The 22,659-nt window shown below is 40.7% G+C and overlaps 2 protein-coding genes across 2 annotated transcripts in view; both read right to left on the bottom strand.

The window, feature by feature from the left end:
- Nucleotides 1–13,553: 13,553 nt before the first annotated feature.
- tmem236 (transmembrane protein 236) lies at nt 13,554–17,747 on the bottom strand. Its single transcript, XM_026312635.1, has 4 exons — nt 17,458–17,747; nt 16,565–16,637; nt 15,702–15,825; nt 13,554–15,239 (listed from the first exon to the last, which is right to left on the bottom strand). The coding sequence occupies exons 1-4, from the start codon at nt 17,697–17,699 to the stop codon at nt 14,617–14,619; spliced, it is 1,062 nt and encodes a 353-aa protein (XP_026168420.1). The 5' UTR covers nt 17,700–17,747; the 3' UTR covers nt 13,554–14,616.
- A 742-nt stretch (nt 17,748–18,489) lies between these two features.
- stam (signal transducing adaptor molecule (SH3 domain and ITAM motif) 1) overlaps nt 18,490–22,659 on the bottom strand; it is a 34,956-nt gene continuing 30,786 nt past the window's right edge. The window contains exons 22-23 of the mRNA XM_026314226.2: nt 22,264–22,385; nt 18,490–21,497 (exon numbers count right to left, since the gene is read on the bottom strand). Coding sequence (XP_026170011.2) covers nt 21,266–21,497; nt 22,264–22,385 — 354 coding nt within the window. The 3' untranslated portion in view covers nt 18,490–21,265. The remainder of the gene's footprint in view (nt 21,498–22,263; nt 22,386–22,659) is intronic.

The following is a 22,659-nucleotide window of genomic DNA, read 5'->3' as shown; positions in this document are numbered from 1 at the left end:
CTTGGTCATTATCAGCCTTGTTCATTCACATTCACTCTGTGTTCCAGTCTGGTTTTCTCCAAGGCCTGTCTAATCAGCTGCTTTGCATCATCTGTCTGAAGGAGACTGGCTCCATGCCCTGGGCCTGATGCTACCATAGAGCAGATATGGCCAGGCTGGCACTGCCACCTTTATTTTGGCACAGGCTTCGTCTGTGGAGTTAAAGGCTGCATCACAGTCATTCAGATTTACAATTATAGATCAAAAGAGGTGGCAAATCTCTACTTCAATAAATGTCATTTATGTGTAAATAGTCCATTGATATGGGTTTGATCCTTATTACTGCTGCCACCAGTTTGTGGTTGGTTATTAATTAAAGAAAAAGTAACTATGGCAGCTAGCCCTGACCGCCTCAGTTACAGTAGCTACAGAGTCAAGATTTCACACACACATAGTTCACAATAGTAATGGTGGCGAAATATCAACTCACACTGTTTTTGAAACAACTTTTTGAGAACCCCATTCGAGGGGTCTCACACTTGGCTGCATGATACTGTGCTAAACAACCAAGGCTCCATGACTTGATGGTGATGAGATCAAACATCAAACACTGTCCTTCTATTACAGTGTAGACCTTGTTATGTCTTTGCGTTACATGTATGATAAACATAACCTTGTTTAGCTTAAACACTTTAAACAACATAAAGGTTATATGATTAGTATGTTTCACCATTAATGTTACGAGAGAAACAACTTCAAACCATTTCTGTTCAAGGGAGGGATTTAAGATCACAATACAAATTGATTATCATTTCGTTAATGACTAATCATTCACAGCATTAACAGAATCTGAGCAATTTAAAAAATGTCAGAAAAAAAAACAGGATTTTCTGGAAAGATCATTGCACCAAAGACTAAATTGGAAAAAATCATGAAGTGGGGGTGGAGGGGGGTTATCAAGCCAGAAGGGAAGCGGGGGAAGCCATGTGTATTTGGCCTCCTCTCTCTCTGTCTGTCTGCCTGTCTCTCTCTCTCTCTCTGGGTCATGATTGTCTAAGGAGATTAAGATAGCATGCGTCAATCCAGGATTTAAAGAGAGAGAGACAAATGCAAACCCCTCACACATGGCCACTGCTGCTTACACCGCATGTGCTCCAGCTCCCTGTCAGTCATCAGATAGAGATTCAATAGCGGCATTAATATTATCTATAGAACCTAATTCCCAGCTTGCTGTACTCCTGTAAAAGATACTTTTCATCTATGGTTCTGAGATGGTACGTCTCTCTGCTCTTCTGCACTGCACAGTATTATGATGCAACATGATTAGAGCTGGTATGGGAAGGAGGGGCATGTGCATGTGTGGGGATTATAAAAAAACATTTGCCCCAAGCATTCCTGTTAAAACTATTTCTCACTTATTGCACCAACACTATAACTGCAACTGGCATGTCTGTCACTCATTTCCAGTATGAAAATATCTCATTTCATCATATTTGACAGCATTAATACAAAAACAGACAAACAGTAGGTAAAAAAAAATCAAAACAATGCAACCATAACCTTAAAAACCCCAGAACTTTGCAGACAGCTCCGTTGCCTCACTGCTCCACGGAGCTGCTACCTGGATGTAAAGCCTCAGTAACTGCTACTAAGAAGCTTTTCCTTCTCCAGGTAAGTCCCAGTTTGTGTTTCTCAGGTGTCCCAGTTATTTCAATACGCTATGGCTAACTTGGAATCACATTTTTATCTGGAACTAAGTTTCATGCACATACGCTTGATTGATGTCAGACCAATGGTCACTCTCCTGTTAGCTCTGTTTTTGGACACCTGTGGGAAATATGAGGCTGCTCAATGTGCCACTGCAACAACCAACTCATCACTACCTGTGTCTGACTGACGTTTGCTGCAACGTACAGTTGGTTTTTAGACCCTGAAGACTGCTGCTTCTTCCGGTCCAGAAGAAATAAAAACTAACTGAGCTGGACGACACAAACCTAAACATTACATTTCAGTACTGTCCACTACATTATGAAAACGATTTTTGTTTCCAAAGTTGAGACTATTTTCTCTCCAGAAAGACACAGGAAATATGGTAATAGATTTTTTAGAAAGTAAAATAATAACCTTTGGTTCACCTCCTCCAAATAAAGCGAAATCTCTATTTCCAGCTCATTTTTGTTGTGCGACAGAATACAGATGATTAAAACAGTCAGACACATTGTGCTTTGCTACAAGTAATCTTGTAGTGTTTACTTTTACCTTAGTCTGAATTATTTAAATTTGTTAATTTATTCAACAGCTGGGGAAGTTGTTAGAACTTGCAAATCTAGTTCTTCTAATTTAAAAATGTATGTAGTTCAAATCTTTGTCTTTGTTTTTATTTTGTTAGTTTATTGGATGTATTTTTAACTTAAACATCCAGAGTTAACACTTCATATTATTATGAAAAGAAACAATGTGACTTATTTTCTCATGAGTTTCCCTCATGTCTGTTTTCTTCAAACTACAAAAAAGTTTCCACTTGATCTTTGCAGGTTATTGGTTATGCAACTCACTGTGAGACCTGTTGTATTCAACCATAATACATGACATAATACATGCATGTGGTCATGCATCTCTATCTGTGACTGTTTCAGTGAGTGCAATGATGTGGAAAGGCCTCACACAAGGATTAACGCCTAGTACAACAGATGGTGCGTTCTCCTACCCTTCCTGTCCTGCGCGCGCATACACGCACGCGCACGCTCTCTCTCTGTCTTCTCTCTCTCTCTCTCTCACTCACACACACACACACACACACACACACACACACACACACACACACAGAAGAAGACAAAAATCTTGGATATTTTACCTTTTTCTTGGGCGGCATGTTGGTTAAAGCAGCTCGACAGTCGTAAGAAGTTCCAGTTACCGTTCACCTGGCACCAGTAAAGGGGATGTGGACAAATATGCCATGAGCCTGGTTCTACCTCAGAAACGCTCCGGCGGATCCTAGAATGAAAATGCAACAAACGCTGCTCTTTAAGCGCCGTTCTGTGCGTAAAGTTGAGATCTCCCGAGAACCCGAGACGCGTAGGACACCACCGGAGACACGGACGAGTTGCGTTTAGGGGTTTCACTTAAGTCTGTACTGAGTTGAGTGTAGTTACCCTTTCCCGAGTCCTGGGGTATTAAAGGCTTATTTCTCGACGCAGCATCTGTTGCGCCGCGCAGGACTCGCTCTGAGCTCAACCACCGAAGGTGTCCGACCAGTCCGCGCTTTCCCCGAGTGTTAAATAACGCAAAGTGAGGACTGACTCGTTGATGTTAGTTCCGTCTGCTACGCGCGTTGTGCGTGATTAGCGCCTGTGTGTGCGCGCGCGAGCGCGTGTGGATCCAAACAGCGTCCTGTGGTTTGGCTGCAGGAATGGGAGCATTATAATGGCTTGGCTCCAAAATAGAAAGATGAAATTAAAAAGCTAGCACTACTTAATTCCTTTCGAGCTGCAAACAAACTCAGTATCCATCATTCACAGAGCTCAATAATTCTCTCCACACTACATTGGTTCAGTGAGATTGTGTCACTACTTAAAGCTGTGTACAGGTGTCAGCTACACACAGAGGCTGCCCTCTCGCTCATTACACATTTTATCCTTGTGTCGTCCAGATTGTGTGGAAGTGCTTACAGTGGATCCATATCTGTACTGCCTAATGCAGCCACCTGTCTCTGTGCTAAGAGTAATAATATTTTGAAGATTGTGTTTTTGCATGACAAACAAACAAGCATCAGTTCATCCAAACTACAAGAAAATGTTCCAATTACTCCAGTATCTTCCTATGCAGATAGTTTTCAGGACTGTGGGCCACCAAAACTACTTTCCCCACGTACTTCTCTACTTTAGGTTTAGTAAAACTTTCCATGAATTAACTTTATGCACTTTTACAGTGTGCTCTTCCATTAAAGAATCTGAATATCTTAGTGTAAAGTTAAGCAATGTTGCTAGTCCATTTGTCAGTGTGGTTTATAACCAGCCAGGCAGGGGATATCAGCAGATGGTTGATATGGTGAAGTACCAGAATCTCCATGGAGCGCTTTGAGAGGCAAGGGACACAGACAGAGTGTTACATAACTGAGAATGGAAAAGAAAATACAGGTCTGTGGTCAGCTGGGCCACGCTGTGACAGTGTGGAGCAAGGAACTGTGACCTCTGGGTCATACACACTATACACAGCTGCACACACAGGCTGCAGATACACAAAGACACATCAATGTCCCTATCAGTATCTCTGCAACTCTAGAAAGAAAAGCTTCACCAAAATGTCAAGCAAACTCTCTCAGGTCATGGTCATTTTGCCCATGACCTGGGATTGAACCAGACTTGGGGCTTTACTAAATCTTCTCAGTGACACCTAAAATCTCCCCCAGCAAGAGCCAGGTCTCCTCAGTTGCCAGCAAAACACCCTCACCCATCCTTAACTGGATCTCTGAGCACCAATGTGAAATTGTTACATAAGGCAGTTTGACCATTACTGTTCTGCTAAAAGGAGCTACTGAATGAAATTTGACAAAGCAAAATAAAAAGCTGCTGAAGCATTTATAGAATCTATACATTAGTTTGCTCTCACTTCCTTTTTTGTGCACTTTAAGGACTCATCCCTGTTGGGTTTAAATACTTAAAGAAAGTCCTTAAAGGATTTGGAAAAATGAAAATATGAACATGTGGGTAAACACCAGCTGCTGATTAGAATGATATAACTTCAGAATACGTGATTGTTATCTCAGCTGTGGTGTCTATATTCTCCTGACAATAATATACTCAAGCTCAAAAATGTGGTCAGGAATATTCTGAAAAGTACAGATCCATGGCACCTGCCACATACAGTAAAGTAACAAAACCCAAGGTAACATATTTTGACTTACTATAAATGGTTTATAGAGGATGGTTGTTGATTTGTTTTCAATACATAATAAAGAAAATTGCTGTTTAAATATATTTTTGTAAAAGAAAGTGGATGCAAGTTGTGAAGGAGTTGTGGCAGATATTGAGCTTCACATTTTTCACTGTTGACAGAAGATCCAAATCAGAATTCACTTGTTGGTATTTGCTTGTCCTGCAGCTTTTTAAACGATCACACAGTCTTCACCAGCAGATTGAGTTTGCTCACTTGGCATTGAACTGCAGGTGTTAAAAATTTATACTCAACTAATTAGAGAAGTCTGAACCTACAGTTCAAAGGAAACGTTACAAATTCAGTCTGCTAATGAGGACTGTGTTCAGAACAAGCGAGTAAGTTGATTTTGATTTGAGGTTGTTTTTTCAAGTTCAGGTTTTGTTACTTTTGTATTGTTCACAGAACTACTAACACACTATCCCACAAAGCACAGGCCTCTCATCTCACACTCTGCCCCCTTTGTATACACACTACACATGTTTGGGTGTACATGCTCTCACGCATACATAGACAAACATCTGTCTCTAAGCTTCTTACAGCCCGAAAATGCATGTGCGTGCGTGTGTGTGTGCATGCGTCTGTTGTCAAGCTGGTGCCAGTAATGCAGGGCATGGCTGCCAGGGCAGAGATGGATGGCACGCACAATTTCAGGCAAAGCTCCAGACCTTGGCCTCCCACCCTGCCCTCCACTGTGTCCACACAGCTAGAAACCACATATCTGCCCTGACCTAAAAAAAAAGACTTGTTATTGTTAGTGCAAACAGCAGTGGATACTGAAATTATTTTCATTCAACTGTGGTCATGCAGACTCAGCATGTGTAAGCTCCTCCCACTTCATGCTCACTGACTTGAGCCTAATCATCGCCTTTTGGCGTGCATCTTTTTTGTTAATGCTCTTTCATCTTTCAGCTGGCTGGGCAGGATCGGGTAAAGCAGGCTGGAGAATCGCACAAAAGGCTTTAGGATAATTTTGACCGCACAGCTGTTTGACACATCAAGGCAGATGTGCAAAAGAGCCATCAAAGCCAACTTTTTTATCTGTTCTGTTTTCTATCTGGAACACAAAGTATGCCTTTATATATGTGATACGTTATAAGAAAATACAACCCAAAATAAAACATGTCAAAGCAGATAAGGCTGAGGAAAATGGAAAAGCACTCAAACTGAAATGTTATAATCCACCAGCAGCTCTGTCCCTCCATCCCCACTTTACTCCTCCCCCCACCTGCCAGAGAGGGAGTACTCACCCAGGAGACATTTTTGTTCTTGGGCACTTTCGACATGCCTCGCAGGTGGAGAGGCCACAGGCCCGACTCCTGATACACTCCTTACACACACACACACACACACACACACACACACACACGCACACACGCACACACGCACACACGCACACACACACGGATTCCAGTCCAGCTTTGGCAGCAGCAGCAACAGTGTGCTCGAGATAGAGATGGAGATGGGCTTTTCATTTGATGTCCTCCACTGTTTCCCCCATGCCAGAAACCCTTACCAGATCTGCCTGGAGCATGGCCCCTCCAATCACACCTCGGTTAAACATGCTCCAAAACTGACTCAAGAGGGAGGAGGAGGCAGAGTGGGCACAAGAATGTAACAAAGATAGGATAACTCCGGAAATGCCTGTCAGAGGCAGAAATAGAAAATGCAGAAAAGTTCCCTCAGTGATCCACCTGAATCCTCCTTTCCTCCTCAGTGTCTGCTCTCTACAGATTCATAAAGCCTGTATGAATATGCAGTCAAACATCTGGCTGATGCTCCTCCTCCGTGATGCTGGAGGCTGGGGCCAGCCAGTGGCCAATCCTGCCTTCCTAACATCTGGAAGAGGAGAGACTGAGAAGCGATGGATGAAGGGAGAGTAGCAGAAAAGAAAAGAGTTATAAGTAATTGCAGAGGAGTGAAGGGTAGGAAAGCAGCAGCAGAGAGATGGAGGCATAGAGAGTGTTTCAGGATCAAAGTGGAGTAAATGAAGAAGGAGGAGGTGAAAGAGTGGAGGAGAGAGGACAGACGATTAGAGAGGGCCGGTCAATAGAGGGCACGGCAGGGCGCCATAGACTGAACAGCAGGTTGCTGGTCCCTGACATGAGATTAATGGACAAATAACACGTTACACCGAATTTGCCGTGAAATACATTATTCCCATAATTTCCACAAAGATATGAGTCTACAATAGAAAGCTGGGGGGGGCTGCAGCAGCTTTTGTAATTTTGTATTTTCTGTGTGATTGTGTTCTTTTGTCTTGTATGTAATTTTGATTGTAATCTTGCTGCCGAGCTTTCTGATTGGTTGGAGAGAGGGACAGACGGATTGACAGAATAAGAGACTGGTGGTATTATACACAATCTCTGTCTGCCAATCCCATATTACAACTCAGTTTTAACATGCTCCTTTCTGAGGTTACAATCCCAAAATTCTAATGCAACCTGAGCAAAGTTGCTTTTAAACCAGAATCAATTTAGAGTTTTCCAAGTTCAACACACATTTGCTTAGACATATTTGCTGACTCTCTGACAGTGAAATGAGAAGATCAATACCACTCTCACTTGTCTGTACTTAAGTCTGTACTTAAAATCCAAGCTTCAGCTGGTAAGTAATAAACCTAGCTTAGCATCATTGGAAGCTTTGAGAAACAGCTAGCTGGCTCATCAGAATCAGCCGGGCGGTACTTCTGAAGTGAGTATATCTGTACTCAGAACTGTACTGTAAATAGTACTGTAACTATTTCTTAGTGAAATAACGGGTGGATGGATGGACTGTTTATGATCAGGAAATAGTTACTGCAAGTAAGTCCTCCTAAGGCCAGTTGGAAGGTGGAAGATGCCAATTCCATTTATCTTCCCCAATAATATAACATTTATCTCTCCATCTCTGTTAATTCGTTAAACCAAAAAAGTGTTAATAGTCAGTTTATAGGTGTAGGTAGGCATATTCCTTAATTTTAAAGTGAGAGCCCTCACTTGCAGTTCCTCCTGACACCAGCTGGACACACAGACATGAGAAACATGGTGCTGAGCTACTCAATCTAAGTATTGGAAAAGAAAGTGAGAATAATTGTATTTCCCCAAATGTTGAACTTTTTCCTTAGGCATAAAATGTATTCCAGTTAACATACTTCTGTTTAATTACTTTTATCTTGTTGATAGCAGGAAATATATCATACTAAATTCCTCTTTTAAGCAGACTCAGTATATTTTGTTTAAGATCTGCAGCTCCATTTAAATAATATAGAAATAAATAACTAAACAGCTGAGACTGAACATCCCTGGAAAACTTTTTTGGTCCTACACAGAAGCTCTTCCAGACTACAGTCCTTTACCCTCGAGCTGAAGTAGAAAACAGCAATGTGAGTGCTAAGAAGGAAACAAGTCAATAACAACCACAATTTTCAGCATGTTTACAAAGTCCACAGGATTAGAATCAATGTCCACCCTAGCGTCATATGGATCTGTGGTCCTTCAAATTCAGCTCAGCAGAAATAGACCACAGGAGGAAAGGGATCACAGCTACCTCTGCAGTATCAAAATTCAGCAGAACAGCTTTAATGCCGCATCTTGCACATGAACTTAATCTGGCACCGAAACCAAAAATGTCCCAATAACTGCAACAGAATCTGGAGAACGTAAAGGTAGAAATACAGCAGTAAACTGATCAAAGGGCTATTAAGGACAAGATTATTTAGTGCTGGAGTGTCTCTGATTGTGTCTTCTTAAAAGACTTGAGATATGTGTTAACAGTTGAAAATACGCTGACACAGTGATCAGATTTTATGACATTTAAAATGTCTCAGTCCCACTGAAACTGCAGAAAAGCAGATAAAAAGAAAAATACTGATAGAAGATGCCTCTATAAATAACTGATAGTATGTGTTCCTCCAGCAGTCACATAAGTGACAAAATGTGCATCTTCCTCGAGAAAACATTGAAGTTTACAGCAGGAGAATCCAGGTTAGGAGGACCAGCTGTACCTCGGGTATGTATCTATTTATTTATCTATCTATCTATTTATTTATTTATTTATTCATTTTGCTTTAGTTGAAAGCAACATACAAATGTAGAAACCAAACCAAGGAGAGCTAGTGAGAATGAGTGCCACAACAGTTGGTTTCAAATGGTCATAAATTGACTGGAATAAGAGGAACAAACTTGAAGGTGCATAAAGTAAGGCATACTGTAAATACATAGATGTATTGGCATCGTATAAGACATGAGGAATAATAATGTTATCTAAAAAGATACTTTAATAAGGTCTTAGGGAAGTTAATGCCATTGAATACACTCATGAAATGTCTTGATTTCTTACAAATCATTAAACACAATGTATCCGAGATGTAAACAGCCATAAAATGACTGTTTGTCTTCTAACTGTCTCATCTGACTTTTCTTCACTAAAACTATGATGTGCAGTAAACCAGACAGGATGAGCTTGATGTGCACAAATTGTACAGATAATAAAATCCATACATGCATGTGCATATTTTGCCAGCTTGAGTGTGTAAAATGTTTTGAATTTTGAATCTCACTGATGACAATGTGTAGTTGGCAACACAATACATAATGCATTGCCACAAATGGAGTGAAAATAACAAATGACTAATGTACTTGCTGCACCACATTAGACAGAAAGAAATTAACCACTTAAAGTTGAGTGCAAACAATGCATTTTATAGATTAAAAAAAAAACCTTCTTTATATTTAAATGCATTTGCTTGGCTCAGGGTTTTTACTTAAGCCAAAGTGTTGTAAGCACAAAAAAATCAATGACACTACATTGAATGTAGGCACCAGGTCCCACCTCTTGATATCTGCTTTTAGCCATCCGTGGCTTTTTGATTCTGTAAGCTTCTTTCCTGGCTAGTTGCTGAGGTGTGCGCACATTGCATGCAGCAGTACAGTATGTGGTAATCTGCGAGGCTCTATGCTGACAGTCTATTGAGTGCTGAGTGCTGACAGTAAGCCCATTTCATGCAGGAATGTGGTTATGACAGGGTCCTCTGCAGCCTGTGCCATCACACAATGCACAGCTCTGGGGCTCTATAGTATCTGCTGCAACAGGAGTTAACAGAGGTTCGGAAGACCCCCCCCCCCCCCCCAAAACACACACACACACACACACACACACACACACACACACACACAGACACACAGAGACAATGAATATACTGATAAAGCAGAAAGAGGGGAAAAGGAAAGGAAGAGAGAGTTTGAGGAAAGATGACAAAAACAAACAGGTGGAGGAGAGGAGTGAGGCTGTCCTCTGTGCTCCTCTCCGTCATTGAGAGGACAGTAAAATCTGGCCTGTAACGAAATAACTGCACCTGTGTGTCCTCCCTCACTCCTCTCCTCCTTCAGCCGACTCGGCCAGGACAGATGATGTGAAGGAGAACAACTCTTCTAAGGAGGTGCCATGTATTTAAAAAAAATCACTTTCCATAAAAATGTTCCATAAGTTGCCTTTACTTGCATGTTGAAATCAAACTGTTGCCAAATAACAGGTTGTAGGAGTCACACTCACAGCTGCTAGCAGACTCCCTGGGCTACTATTCATGGTTAAGACAAATACCTGGTTATAAATGTGAATGAACCTTACTGTTATTTGCAGAAGTGTACCCTGAATAGTGGCTATAATACAAGAGGCAATAATCTGCCAGTTCATCTGTACAACCAGTTTTAGCTGTACCCCCCGTCCCCACCCACACCCACACCCTCCCCTCCACAACACAACTCTGCTGTTGCTATGGGATCAAAAAGATCGGGATGGATGTGCAAGTGATGTTGCGATGGTCACTTACATAGGTGGACTGCACTCTCCGCCAGTGTCCCAGCCCACAGCAATACATCAAGACATCCAGTTAGGGGGAAAGGAGAGGACAGGCCAATAGAGCCTTTGGGGTGGGTTGCTTCAGGACAGGTTCAAACACAGGATCTTCATGGTACAGGTGATCTACCTGATCGCCAGCTGTATGGGGAGTTTGGGGATCCAACAAAAGGAAAAAGAATCCAGTTGTCCACAGGTTGTCGCAGGCGACGATCACTTGAAGATTCACTGGCTGGACCCTCTTATAAGTTCTGTTCTCAGATGAGTTCAGGTGGTCGTGATGCCAAACATTTCACAGTATCTTCAAAATTTTGCGCTCTGCAATCCTGAATCCGACGACTGTCCCAGAGACTCAGCCAGATGTGCTGAGGAGTGTTTGAGTGAGGTCCGTACGTCTTGTATTAAGGTATGTGTGCTAACCCCATCTCAGAAAGACAGGTGGTTTATCTGCCATCCTGTGTTTATTTACCCACCCACTACCACATTTCAGTCCTTTCTCTGTCCCTTCGCACCCTGTCGAAAAACCTTCCCCTTCAGCCTCCTTCAGCTTAAGCCCTAGGAATTGTCTTGCTACAAAAACTAAATGTCATTTTCTTCCCTGTGTGTCTGTCAGGGCTCTGTAGTCTGTCAGATTTATCCAATCAGAGCTCTCGCATCACTCCACATCCGTCCTTGCCTGTATCCCTGTCTATCCCTCCCTCGAAAACCCACCCTGGGAGTCCAGATACAGAGATTTTCAGGTCCTGAGCGATTCCTCTTTTCTTGCTCCTCAAAAATCCCAGCTCAATAGCTCCTCCTCCAATATCCCTCCCTCACTCCTCTCCATGCTGCTTCACTCTCTCCACGGTCCTCTCTCATCAGGGGCGTTCCTGCTTACCTGAGTCCTCCCTGCACTCCTGTTGTGACTGTGTAAGCACGTGTGTGTATGTGTGTGTGGAGGCTGCAGCTGAAGCTCACCGCTCTCCCTCTCTCCCTGTTGCCATGCTAGAGCAGGTAACATTCGGCTAGCGCAGGAGACACACAGCCTGAATTCAAATGCGCCTCCAGCCTCTCAGAATTACAAAGCCTCCACCCCTCCTTAACAGCAACCCCCCCACTTCTCCTCCTCCTCCTCCGTCATCTCTATCTGTCCTCTTTTTTCCTCCTTCTATCTCATTCTCCTTATCTCTGTCCACACTGTCTGCTCTTTCTCTCTCCTGCTGCTTTTGTGTCATTTTTTCCTCTCTGCTGTCCTGCTCTCTTGTTTTTCATGTTACTTTGAGGGGGAGTAGAAGAAGCACGAGGATTAACTCTGCTTTTGTTCCGTGTTGCAAAAAAATCTCCACTTTTCAAGCCATGTCTGTCTAAAGCTGAGTCCAAAAACCTCTTGACACAAGTGAAGAAAATCCGCCAATAAGAACAGTCCGTTTCCTAAAAGCTTCCACCAGTGAGCAGCTGCCATTGTTTCTAAGCTGAATGTGAATATTTTTAGGCAAACAAGTCTATAGCTATGCCAGCAGCTATGTGAGGCTCTACTTGATGCTTCGAGAATGCTAACAAGCTGTTATTTAGCAAGTACATTCAACATTCTCACCAGAAATACAGTACAGCTGAGGATGATGGGAAAGTCTGAGTTTGAGGGCAGTTGATCATAAATCAAAGTTTTGGACAGCTGAATTTTGAGCATGTGGGGTTGCTAGATGAAAAGTTAGGGGATCAGCAAAACATCATCCATGAATCATAAACATCTGTGGCAACTTAATTGAGATTTTTGTGGTAATCCATCTAACATATGATGAGCTATCTCACTGAATAAGTGAAACTTTGGTTGGGAGATAATCAAAATACTCCAGCAGTTCTAAAATCCCAGCTATGGCATCTATTTTTTCACGTGATAAAGAAAAAGGCAGGTCACTGAATTTGAATCAAGAAAAAATAAACTTATTTAATTCTTGAAATAAGCTGATCATTTGAAATGATTTGGCAGATTTTCTCATCTTCTTAATAAAACTTTAGGGAAATGGACACTTTTGCAATGTACTCTCAGAACATGAAGATAAAACTGGATGAATTAAAGCAAAGCTTCTCTCTGTGTGTATGAAAGGATCAGCTGATGACAAGAGAAGAAGAAAGCAGCCTGTGCCTGAGAGAACTCTTTATAGGTGAGCGTGGATTTTACAGACTCAGACAGAGGCATGGACGCAGGCTGTTGCTTCTTCCTTTGATCAGTCAGGGCATTTCTTCTGTGTCCTGAGAATTTAAAAAGTACTCTCCTGGCAACATGACATACTGTAAAATGACCACAATAAGTTGAACTGCTCTAATGCTTTCTTGAAGATTATAGAAGGAATCATTAAGGGGGAGGAGGATCATGGCTGTGGGGAAATTAAAGAAAGTTAATTCAGTTCATATTCCAGTAAATGAAAGCAGGCCAGCTCTGGGCCCTGAGTGTAAATTACAGTTTCTGTTCTAGTCCCCTGTCACTCGCTGTGTGTATTATTAATAATGCCTTTAACAAATCTTCCTTCTCAGCGTGGCAATGCATTTCAAGCTAATATAAATTTCTGTCTGAGATTCACTGTTTATCACCAGAGATGCAGCAGGATGTTTGCTGCTATTTTGGCAATTCCCTTAAACAATTTGTCCCACAACCCTGGCTCGTCCATCAGATGGACAAAGAACAACAGCTCCATGGGGTATAATTCTCTCAGACTCTGCCCTAGTGGAGGACTGCCGATTACAGTATATACCAGCTTCCCCCTGTGCTGTCACCGTGGTATTTTACACTGATACACACACACACACACACACACACACACACACACACACACACACACACACACACACACACACACACACACACACACACACACCAAGGCTACAATCCAGTTATATGGCTATGAAAACACATAAACCACCAGGATGCCTGAGCCACAGGCCGAAGACGAGGGTGAGCCACTATTTTGCAAAAGCCAAGGACAAACCAAGTGATCAGAAATGGCAAGACAAAAAAAGAAATTCTGTGATAGAAGTGAACATATGCTGAAGAAGAAAACTGCAAATGAAATCATGAGAGAAAATCAATATACTTTGTCATCAGTAGGATCCATGCAGATGAGAGGAATAATGTGTATTCCCCAAGTTGTCTACATTGCGATGACAACATCAGTGCTTATGTTTAAAACCCAGCTAAGTTAGAAATGCTTATGCTTCGATACACATGGCATTTTTCTGGTATGGTTTGGTTCCCTTAGAGGAAGGTAAACAAATAAAATGAATAGAAAGTTATACTATGAAGAAATCTTTCTACCCAGTTGGAAATAAGCTTCCCACTGGGTATGAGGCGTAATCTGAAGTATGAAAATGATCAAAATAAAAAATCAAGATGTAAACTTTACATTGATAAGATCTTATAGATCATGATTAACACAGCTTTAACCAGCTGAAATCCTAATGTTTAGTCTTAAAACAACAGATCTTTATTTAATATAGTTCAGTTTGTTGGAAATCATTTAAAGTTGGTTTTTTTTCTCACCATTTGTACTATGTTAAATATTGTACATATAAAAAATGAAAATATAGTCGATAAATCTCAAATTAAGCATCAATAAATACATTCTAAGCCATTCAAATATGTCACCGAAAAATAAGAACAGCAACTTCAACCAACATAACGTATTTGTTCTAAATGCAGAATCAGTTTTACGCTCGGATGAAAGGCCTTTCAATTCATTTTCACCCATTACAATTCGTGACAGGCAGCGCTTCCAGATCTGTATCAGCGTGTATCAGTTTCCTTACTGCTTCTTCCTACACATGAATATACCAGCTGTTCAACCAACCACAATCAAAGCAGATTTCTCAATAACAACTGCAAAGTGTCACTCCTCCTTAAAACATGCTCTGACCTCTGAATATCCTCAGTTTGCTCAGGAGTGTGAAGTAGACAAAGGTCAGGCTCACCAGTGCATTTTTCAGCGGGTACAACACAGGTGTCACGTAACCAAACACAATAAGTAAAGCAAAACGAATGATAAAAAAAGGAAGGTCCTGCAGAGCAACTCCAGCAGAAGACAATAAGGGGTTGTTAGGAGTGACGGCGATGCGGAGGGTGGACAGGAAAGCAAAAATATAGATGGGGAACACCCAAGCTGAGTAGAAGACTGGTGGCTCTCCTGCCACTCTCACCATCTCCACCGTGTCCAACCAAAAGAGGAAGCTATCCACAAACACCTGTGATCTTTCATCTCTCCTCCACAGGAAACCCAGACGGCCAGGGTATGACTGGGGCCGTGAGGAGTACAGGTAGGTAGTGCTTGGTGCTCGTGAGCTGAGCGTTGAGGGGCTGGGTGAACCAGTGTTGTCCTGCCATCTGCCTGAGACCCTACCATTTCTGGTCTCTGGAAGGCTTTGGGTTTCATCACTGTGCAGCTGGCCTGAAACTGTGGTCACCTGTTCAAGGTGGGTGAGGATGGGGTATGGGGGTATATTAAGATCAGGATCCAAGCTGTCTGCTGCAATTGACAAGAGCACACAACACCAGCTGTTACACAACAGACTCTATCTGAAAGGTCTGTGGTTATTATAAAGTCAAGCCAATGGAAAAGTGCTTGGTTAGCTTCATTCAGTCATACTGCACCACTACTGATGGTATAATGTTATCTTAAAATGCACTTTGGGGGAGTTTTATAGTTCTTCAGTGGTGCATATTACAAAAAATGTAATTAATTAAATCACCATAAAGTAATTGCAACACAGCAATCTGGGAGACCTCTGAGGGTCTGAGGGCCCCTTAGAGTTGTAATGTAAACTTAATGACTGATGAAAATTACAATTAGAATTAGAAATGTGATTTCAGTCGCATTCACGTGTTCATGACTGCCAACAGCAGCATTAAATGTAAACACTTTAAATGCAGAGACACAGAGAACACACTTCATTTAATTCTGAATAGTTCCAACAACATCAAGCCTTACACTGTCCAGTGAGCCTGCACGGCCGAATCCTCTCTATGATGTCCACACAGATAAGAGAGAAAAGCACCAAGGAAACAGGCAACTCAGTGAATTGGTCACTCCTGTGTCCACTGTCCACCTGCACCTATCGTACAAAAGATAATATTTAAAACAAATACTGTATAAATTCAATAATTGAAAGAACTGATCTGTCACTTTGAAATTATGAGGAATGAAGTAGGAAGAAACGAAAATGAAACTCGTCATTACCACATTTGGCTGGACTGAGAAAGAGAAGCTCCTGCATTCCAAATTTTATGAACCCATCTGATTTTATTACCCCATTATTACAGACACTAAGATATTGCTGAATGGCCTTAATACAAGAAATATTAGCTGAATAAATACGTCTGATGTGCCTTCGTGGTCTGATGCACGTATTTATGTCTCCGCTTGTCTAAGAAGAAAATGGATATGCATGTGTAATAATTGTTTTTTGAGTGGAGGCTGGTACTACAGTTTGAGTTAATGACTAATCTAATACATGCGCTCCGAGTTACTGAACACCCCAGACAGAGAGTATAGTCTTGTGATGGGAACAATTTTACTGCTTTTCATTATGAAAGTCTTCTCAGTATCCGTTGAGAAAATGCTTGTATATGAATACAAAGTGCCAAATCTGACTGAGTAGTTGTGGTGCAATGTTTGCTATCACTCAGTGAAAAAGTACAGAGCTGTCTAGACATATTCTCTAACACATAAAACGAGCTTGTGCCACAAACGGTTTGTTTACAACAAATATGGCTGCTCAAGGACCCCATCAGAGCATGACAGAACCAGACGTCAGCAGGGGGCTCCTCTGTGACAAGCCTTAGTGACATTACCTTGGAGCTGGTGATTATAAGAGCAAAGCATGGGAATGTACACAGGATGATATACACCAGCGCTGTTGGTCTCCTGAAAAACACAACAGGTTGTTACCTTTTAAATTATGATCATCTCAGTATGATAAATGATAGTGTCATTGTCAAAGAATAGGCTGTATTTTAACATATCATTGTCGCCTTCTGCTGTACTACCTTTCAGAAGTAAATACTGCACATTTTAATACTCATGACATTTATCTGACATCTGTAGTCACTATTTACTTTTTAGATTAAAGCTGGACCGTGCAAGTTTTTCTGAATAAAGGCCATGACCACAAGGTACAATGAGTGGACGAGAGAAAACTGAAACAGACTTCAGTAGTGCAGGTAGCAGAGTCAAAGTCATGACTCAGTACTGTCAGTAATAAAATGACATTTAGATGACGTTTGCTAACATGAACAAACAGCCACCATGACATACTCCTGACTGAAATGAGTTAAACAACGCTGCAGTTTTTGTTTTTCATTTTTCTTTTATATCAAAAGCTGAAAACACAAAACATATAATCAGTTTATCAAATATTTTACTTTGTTTAAATCCAGATTAGATTAAATCCAAAACTCATTTTTCATCATGGGCTCTTTTACTTTAAACACTTCTGAGTGCAGTAGACTTATTTGCAACAAGGTATAAGGCAGTATTGCCACAGTACTTTTAATTACTTTCTAAAAATCAGTTAAGTCAATGTTATTCATTTACACCAAAATCTCTAATCACAGCTTTTACTAGTCGGTATTGTCATTTTAACTCTGCTGTATTTACTTGACTGACTTCTCAAATATGTAAGATCTTGTTTCTGTAGATACATTAATACTGTGACACTGATCTACTTGTCAAAAGCTGTACTTACCACTGTGTGTTAATTCGCTGCTTCAGGACCAGATATTTCAGAGGAACCCACACTACCAGGGTCATAGAGGTCACGTAGGCGATAGAGATTGCCACGACTAGCCAGTAGGCTGTTAGATCCTGTCCTTTCACATTGTGTATGATGATGGCAAACCTTTCCATTACTACCAAGACTGGTATGATAAGAGCTGCAAACTGCAGCACCTCATACAGTATGAGCTTGACCGTCTTCCCCGAGGGCATGGTCCCTGAACGGCAGTTGCTGGTCTGAACTTGGAGCTAAAGATTTTGAGAATCATTTCCTTAGTGAAAAAAAAAAAAAAAAAACAGTCTAGTGTTGTAGTGGACTCAGTGGACTCTGTACACTGACACTCCTACACTGCAGAGGAGGCTGTTTTCTTTTATTGCTGAAGTAATGAGGTGGTCATGCTCTCCTGTTTATGGGCTCACAAAAAAGAGCACTCCCATCCCATAATTTCAACTAGGAAAATTACACAGGGCCTGCTGTTAAACTGTACACACAACCTAAAAAAAAAAAAAAACTTAATCCAACTGACATTTAACAATTTTAAAATGAGCTGTTAGATGAGAAAATAAACAATAAAACTGAAAAGGTAAAATCTCTCTGCATTGAGCTGGTTTAACAAATGCTACAACTTAAAAATGCTAAATTAAACAGTCACAATCACAATCACAGTGGCATCCTCATCAATACCTGATAAGTTGTTTCGAATATTTCATTTTGATCATTTAACCTTCTAGGTATCACACACACACATCGCCATCTAGAGGCAAAGTAGATAACAATCCCATAACACATATGGTTTCTAAGTTGGTTTTGAATATATATTATGTCCAAATTGGTGGTAAAATAAAAAACAATGTGGGTGAAAAAACAATAAAACAAGACCTTAGATATTATTCTGTACATTTGGCCTGGTTTTATTGTGAATACCAATTAATAAGTATGGTTAAAAGAATACATACAAACAGCAGGGTACAAGTTTAGACAGAACCTTTACAATAATGTTGGTTTAAAACTTAAAAACAGGCAGCATCTCAATCCTGTACAGTAAAGTTACATTTGGGCTGCAGTCCAACGCTGTGGAGCAACAGGATGTTATATTTGGATAACGTGTATTGATTAACTGGCTCCTGGTCCCGTGGTACCAGAATAGCTGCTACTTTGATATTTTCGGCCCTTGTTGATCCAACAAATTAGCACTATTTAATTCGAGCATTTAGTTGAAGGCAGCAAAGAAAAGATTTCTTATCTCTGAATCAAATAAATTAATTCTAAAATCAAGATTAAATAGCCTCATGTTCCAACAACCCAAGGTACCAAGGTTAAGTTGGGCATTGTTTTATATACTTAAGGCGGCACGGGGATGGAAAGAAGTAGCACATTTGAATTGCAATATCTTAAGAGAAACTGAAACAACAAATTTATGGTCAGATTAAGAGACCAGTTTGCTCTGCAACTGGAAAATCTAACACATTTAAAACTGCTTTATATTCCTTCATTTAGCATCATTCCATATTATACAACAACAGCTAAACCTTCCTGTTTCATCAGCTTTTCATCAGTTTTTGTAAACATCAGCTCTTTCCCAAAGACTTTAACACATGGAAGCCGTACAGATGGATGAGACTTTGCACAACATTTGATCTTGACCTCAAAGTGTTACTGTAATTGAGAGCTTATGAAGACTTTGGAAAGAGGTATTTACAAACCCTGACTGTTCGAGGATCACAGCAACCGTATCTCAGTTCAGGTAGAGTTTGTTTTAGTGTTAAGACAGCTCTGACAAAGGACAGGTTTGAAATGCACATGGGGAGCTCAATCAGTTTTCACATTACCTTTTGACCCTACAGTACAATAAGCAAGTATCAAACACAGCGACATGTCGTCATGTGAGCGACTTAAATATACAACTAAGTTAGGCAGAATATCACATATTCCACTTTTCTCTGAATACATACATCCTGCACTGCCTCTCCATTTAAAATAGCATAACAATAATTAAAACATAAATTAAAACGCACTATGAAATAAACATTTTTAACACTGACTAGAGATGCTTTAAAGACAGTGGGGCTGTTTGAGAGTTCACCCCTTAGTAGCCAAGTCTGTGGTATGAGTCTGTTAGTACAGCTCCTGAATGGAGACGGCGCTAGTCCTACATACACCACCAAGGATCCCAAACAGCTCCTTCTGAAAAGGCAGGCTCTGCAATATGAAGTAGGGAGTCAATCGTATTGAAATGTTTGTACTTTACTGGCATCTGAGCATTTTCTTCTCTTTGGCTGTTACACCTTAAATTCTACCTGGGAAGTCATGACTGCAGAGTTCACCGTAGGGCTGTGTTAACATACAGCCGACTCATGAGGTCGTCATGTGGCTTCACTACTAGTTCAGTACAGTATATACAAGAGTCATGTGCATGCTTCGATTGCTCCTAATTCTTTTCCCTCCAAAAAACAAAGTGGCTTCAGTTTTCAGTACTTCTAAAAGTTGACAACATATACAGAATGCAGTAATGTTTTCAGCATCACTAAACGTCCTTTTACGGATGATAAAAAAAAAAAAAAAAAAAAGGAAAGGTCAATTTCAACTGACACCCCCTTTTTGTGACATGGTCAGTGCTGCAGCTTTTTTAAGTGAATGAGGCTGTGGTATGCTGTGGATTCATCTCCGTGTTAGCATGTGAGTGAAAACTAAACTATAATACAGGGCCGGGGAAGTGTGAACCGCAGGGTCCAACAGTGTGCATGTGTGCCTACTGCTGCACCTGCCTGTACTGTCTTTGCATATCATGTGTAGCTCCAGTGTTCATGTTCATAGTGATGTAAGGGGATGCCTGTGTGTATTTCACACTAAATCAAATAGTAATTGCATATGATTAATGTGGTTATGTTGAAGTGTGTACTGTTAAACTTGTTCTTTCAAAGCAGTTCGGTAATTATTTATTCAATAGGCCTGTAATTTTGTATCTTTTCCTAGAAAGTTTACAAGAAAGAACTACAGAATTTAAACTATCTATTGTAAAAACTGGCACATTTCTAACAAATAAACTCCAATTCATTTCTAGTCTATTGCAAGGGATATTCTAAGCACACAGTAGAATCAATGTGCAAAAATGTATATTTTTTCTACAAACATACAATTCAACATACTTTTTGTTTTTTCAAAGAAATTCTTCTGGAAATTAACAGCTCCCTAAAAATCCAACTCCAGCTTAAAATTAAGAACGTCCTGCTATAATGAGTCGAAAATTATATAACCCAGTTCTTTCAAGGAAACTTTCTAGAAGATTTTTGTAGGGAAAGCAACTAATGTCAGGTCTTGTACTTAAAAATGGACAGTGCATATATTGCTATTAGATCGTTTCTGATGCGATCAGGTTTGACTTATGACCAAAATGTCACGTTACAAGTGCAATTGAACACACCCTCATGTCTTCACAGCTGAGTCACTAAAGAAATCAAGTAGTAGAGTGGAAATGCTGATTATAACCAAATACTGTCCTAAAGGAACACATAACATATGGTGTGGTTTGATCTCTTTAAATCAAAGCCTCATGATCAATGAGAAGTGTAACCGTATTATTAACTAAATACCTCCCAGAAAAGAACTGAAAAGTGTGTCAAGGTCAATTTACTCTCATTTGAATTCTTCCATCAATCTAGTGTTCCATGACAAAATAAAGCATAAAACAAAATAAAAGAAATTATCTATGATCATTATCTGAACAGGTCTGGAGCATGTGTGTGTATGTGTGGGGATAACGGAGAGCTTGAAGGGGCCCCTATAGCAAGGCTTTCTCTGAGTAGGGCACCTGTGCAGTGTCTGGGGAAGGTGCTATGCTCGGGCCAGAGGGGGCGCTGTAGTTTGGCGTCTGCGACATGCCTGCGTGAGTTGTGCCTGGAGCAGGACCAGGAGCGATGGCTGGGTTCTGGTAGGACTGAACATCTGCTGGGACCATGCTGCCTGGAGCTGCAGTGTAGACTGGAGGCTGCCCCATGTACATATGAACATCACTGGAAAGAGTGAAGCAACATTAACTACAGCACTAGACCAAGGTGGAGTAATTAATAGCAGATGGATGGGTGAATCATTAAAGACCTGCTTAATAAAACCAGTATTATTAAATAAATAATGTTCAAGTCTCACAAACAAGAGACATGGCCTCTATTTGACATGTTGCTGATGGAGGCTCACTAACAATAAGGGGTATGGAATTCACCCATAATTTAGCTCACATGGACATTTTAGCATAATTTGAGAACACGATAATATCACACCCACCAACCTGATATTTTCATTTTCTCTTTTTAGCACAAATGCCAAATGTTGACATTAAAAAGTCAATAAGGACTGGGAGAGACTACGGGTTCTGATCTTCAGGGAACAATAGCAGTAATCTCAATGAATGAATGAATGATTTAGCAGTATTGAAACAGTGAAATTTGGAGCAACAGAATTGTGAGAATAACATGACTCCATTGGTGTAAAAGAAACATATACAGTAGATTCAGATTATACTATAACAACAATAGGTATATATATATATATATATATATATATATATATATAAACGTGCAAAAGCATAAGAGAGAACATGTTCTGGGATTATGTTCCTGTGTAAATTGTTCTGAATCTCTTTTCTTTCCCAATAAACAGCACACAGAGAAGAATGACGGTGATTACTGAAACCCCAAAGACAGACTGACAAACACTAAAAATGTTTTGAACTTTATGCACTTTAGTTTACCAAGACAAGACAGCAGGGCACATGAATCTCACCTGGGAGCTGGCTGGCCAGGTATGGGAGTGCCAGCTGGAAGCTGCTCCATGGGAACAGTGTAACCCTGCACTGCAGGACCACTCATAGCATATGAACCTGATGCAGGCTGACCAGGGTAGACCTGTGTCACAAACATGCACATGCACAAGTCATTGGAAAAACTGACCACAATTTGGAAGCAGTAGAAGATGAATTAACAGGTGACAAGTAATAAATGTACATTAAATACCAAGATGAAAAAAAGATATTTGAATATTATTTGAATAATATTTGTTTTTGGACTGTGGGAGGAAAGCAGAGCACCCGGAGTAAACCCACGCAAGCACAGGGAGACCATGCAAACTCCACACAGAAAGGCTGGGTTGCGAACCCAGGACCTTGTTGCTGTGAGGCAA

This window comes from Mastacembelus armatus, chromosome 17 (genome assembly GCF_900324485.2).
Source record: "Mastacembelus armatus chromosome 17, fMasArm1.2, whole genome shotgun sequence".
In the NCBI taxonomy this organism is placed as follows: domain Eukaryota; kingdom Metazoa; phylum Chordata; class Actinopteri; order Synbranchiformes; family Mastacembelidae; genus Mastacembelus; species Mastacembelus armatus.
Note: the sequence above shows the minus strand (reverse complement) of the source record. Positions and strands in the feature narration are given on the sequence as shown.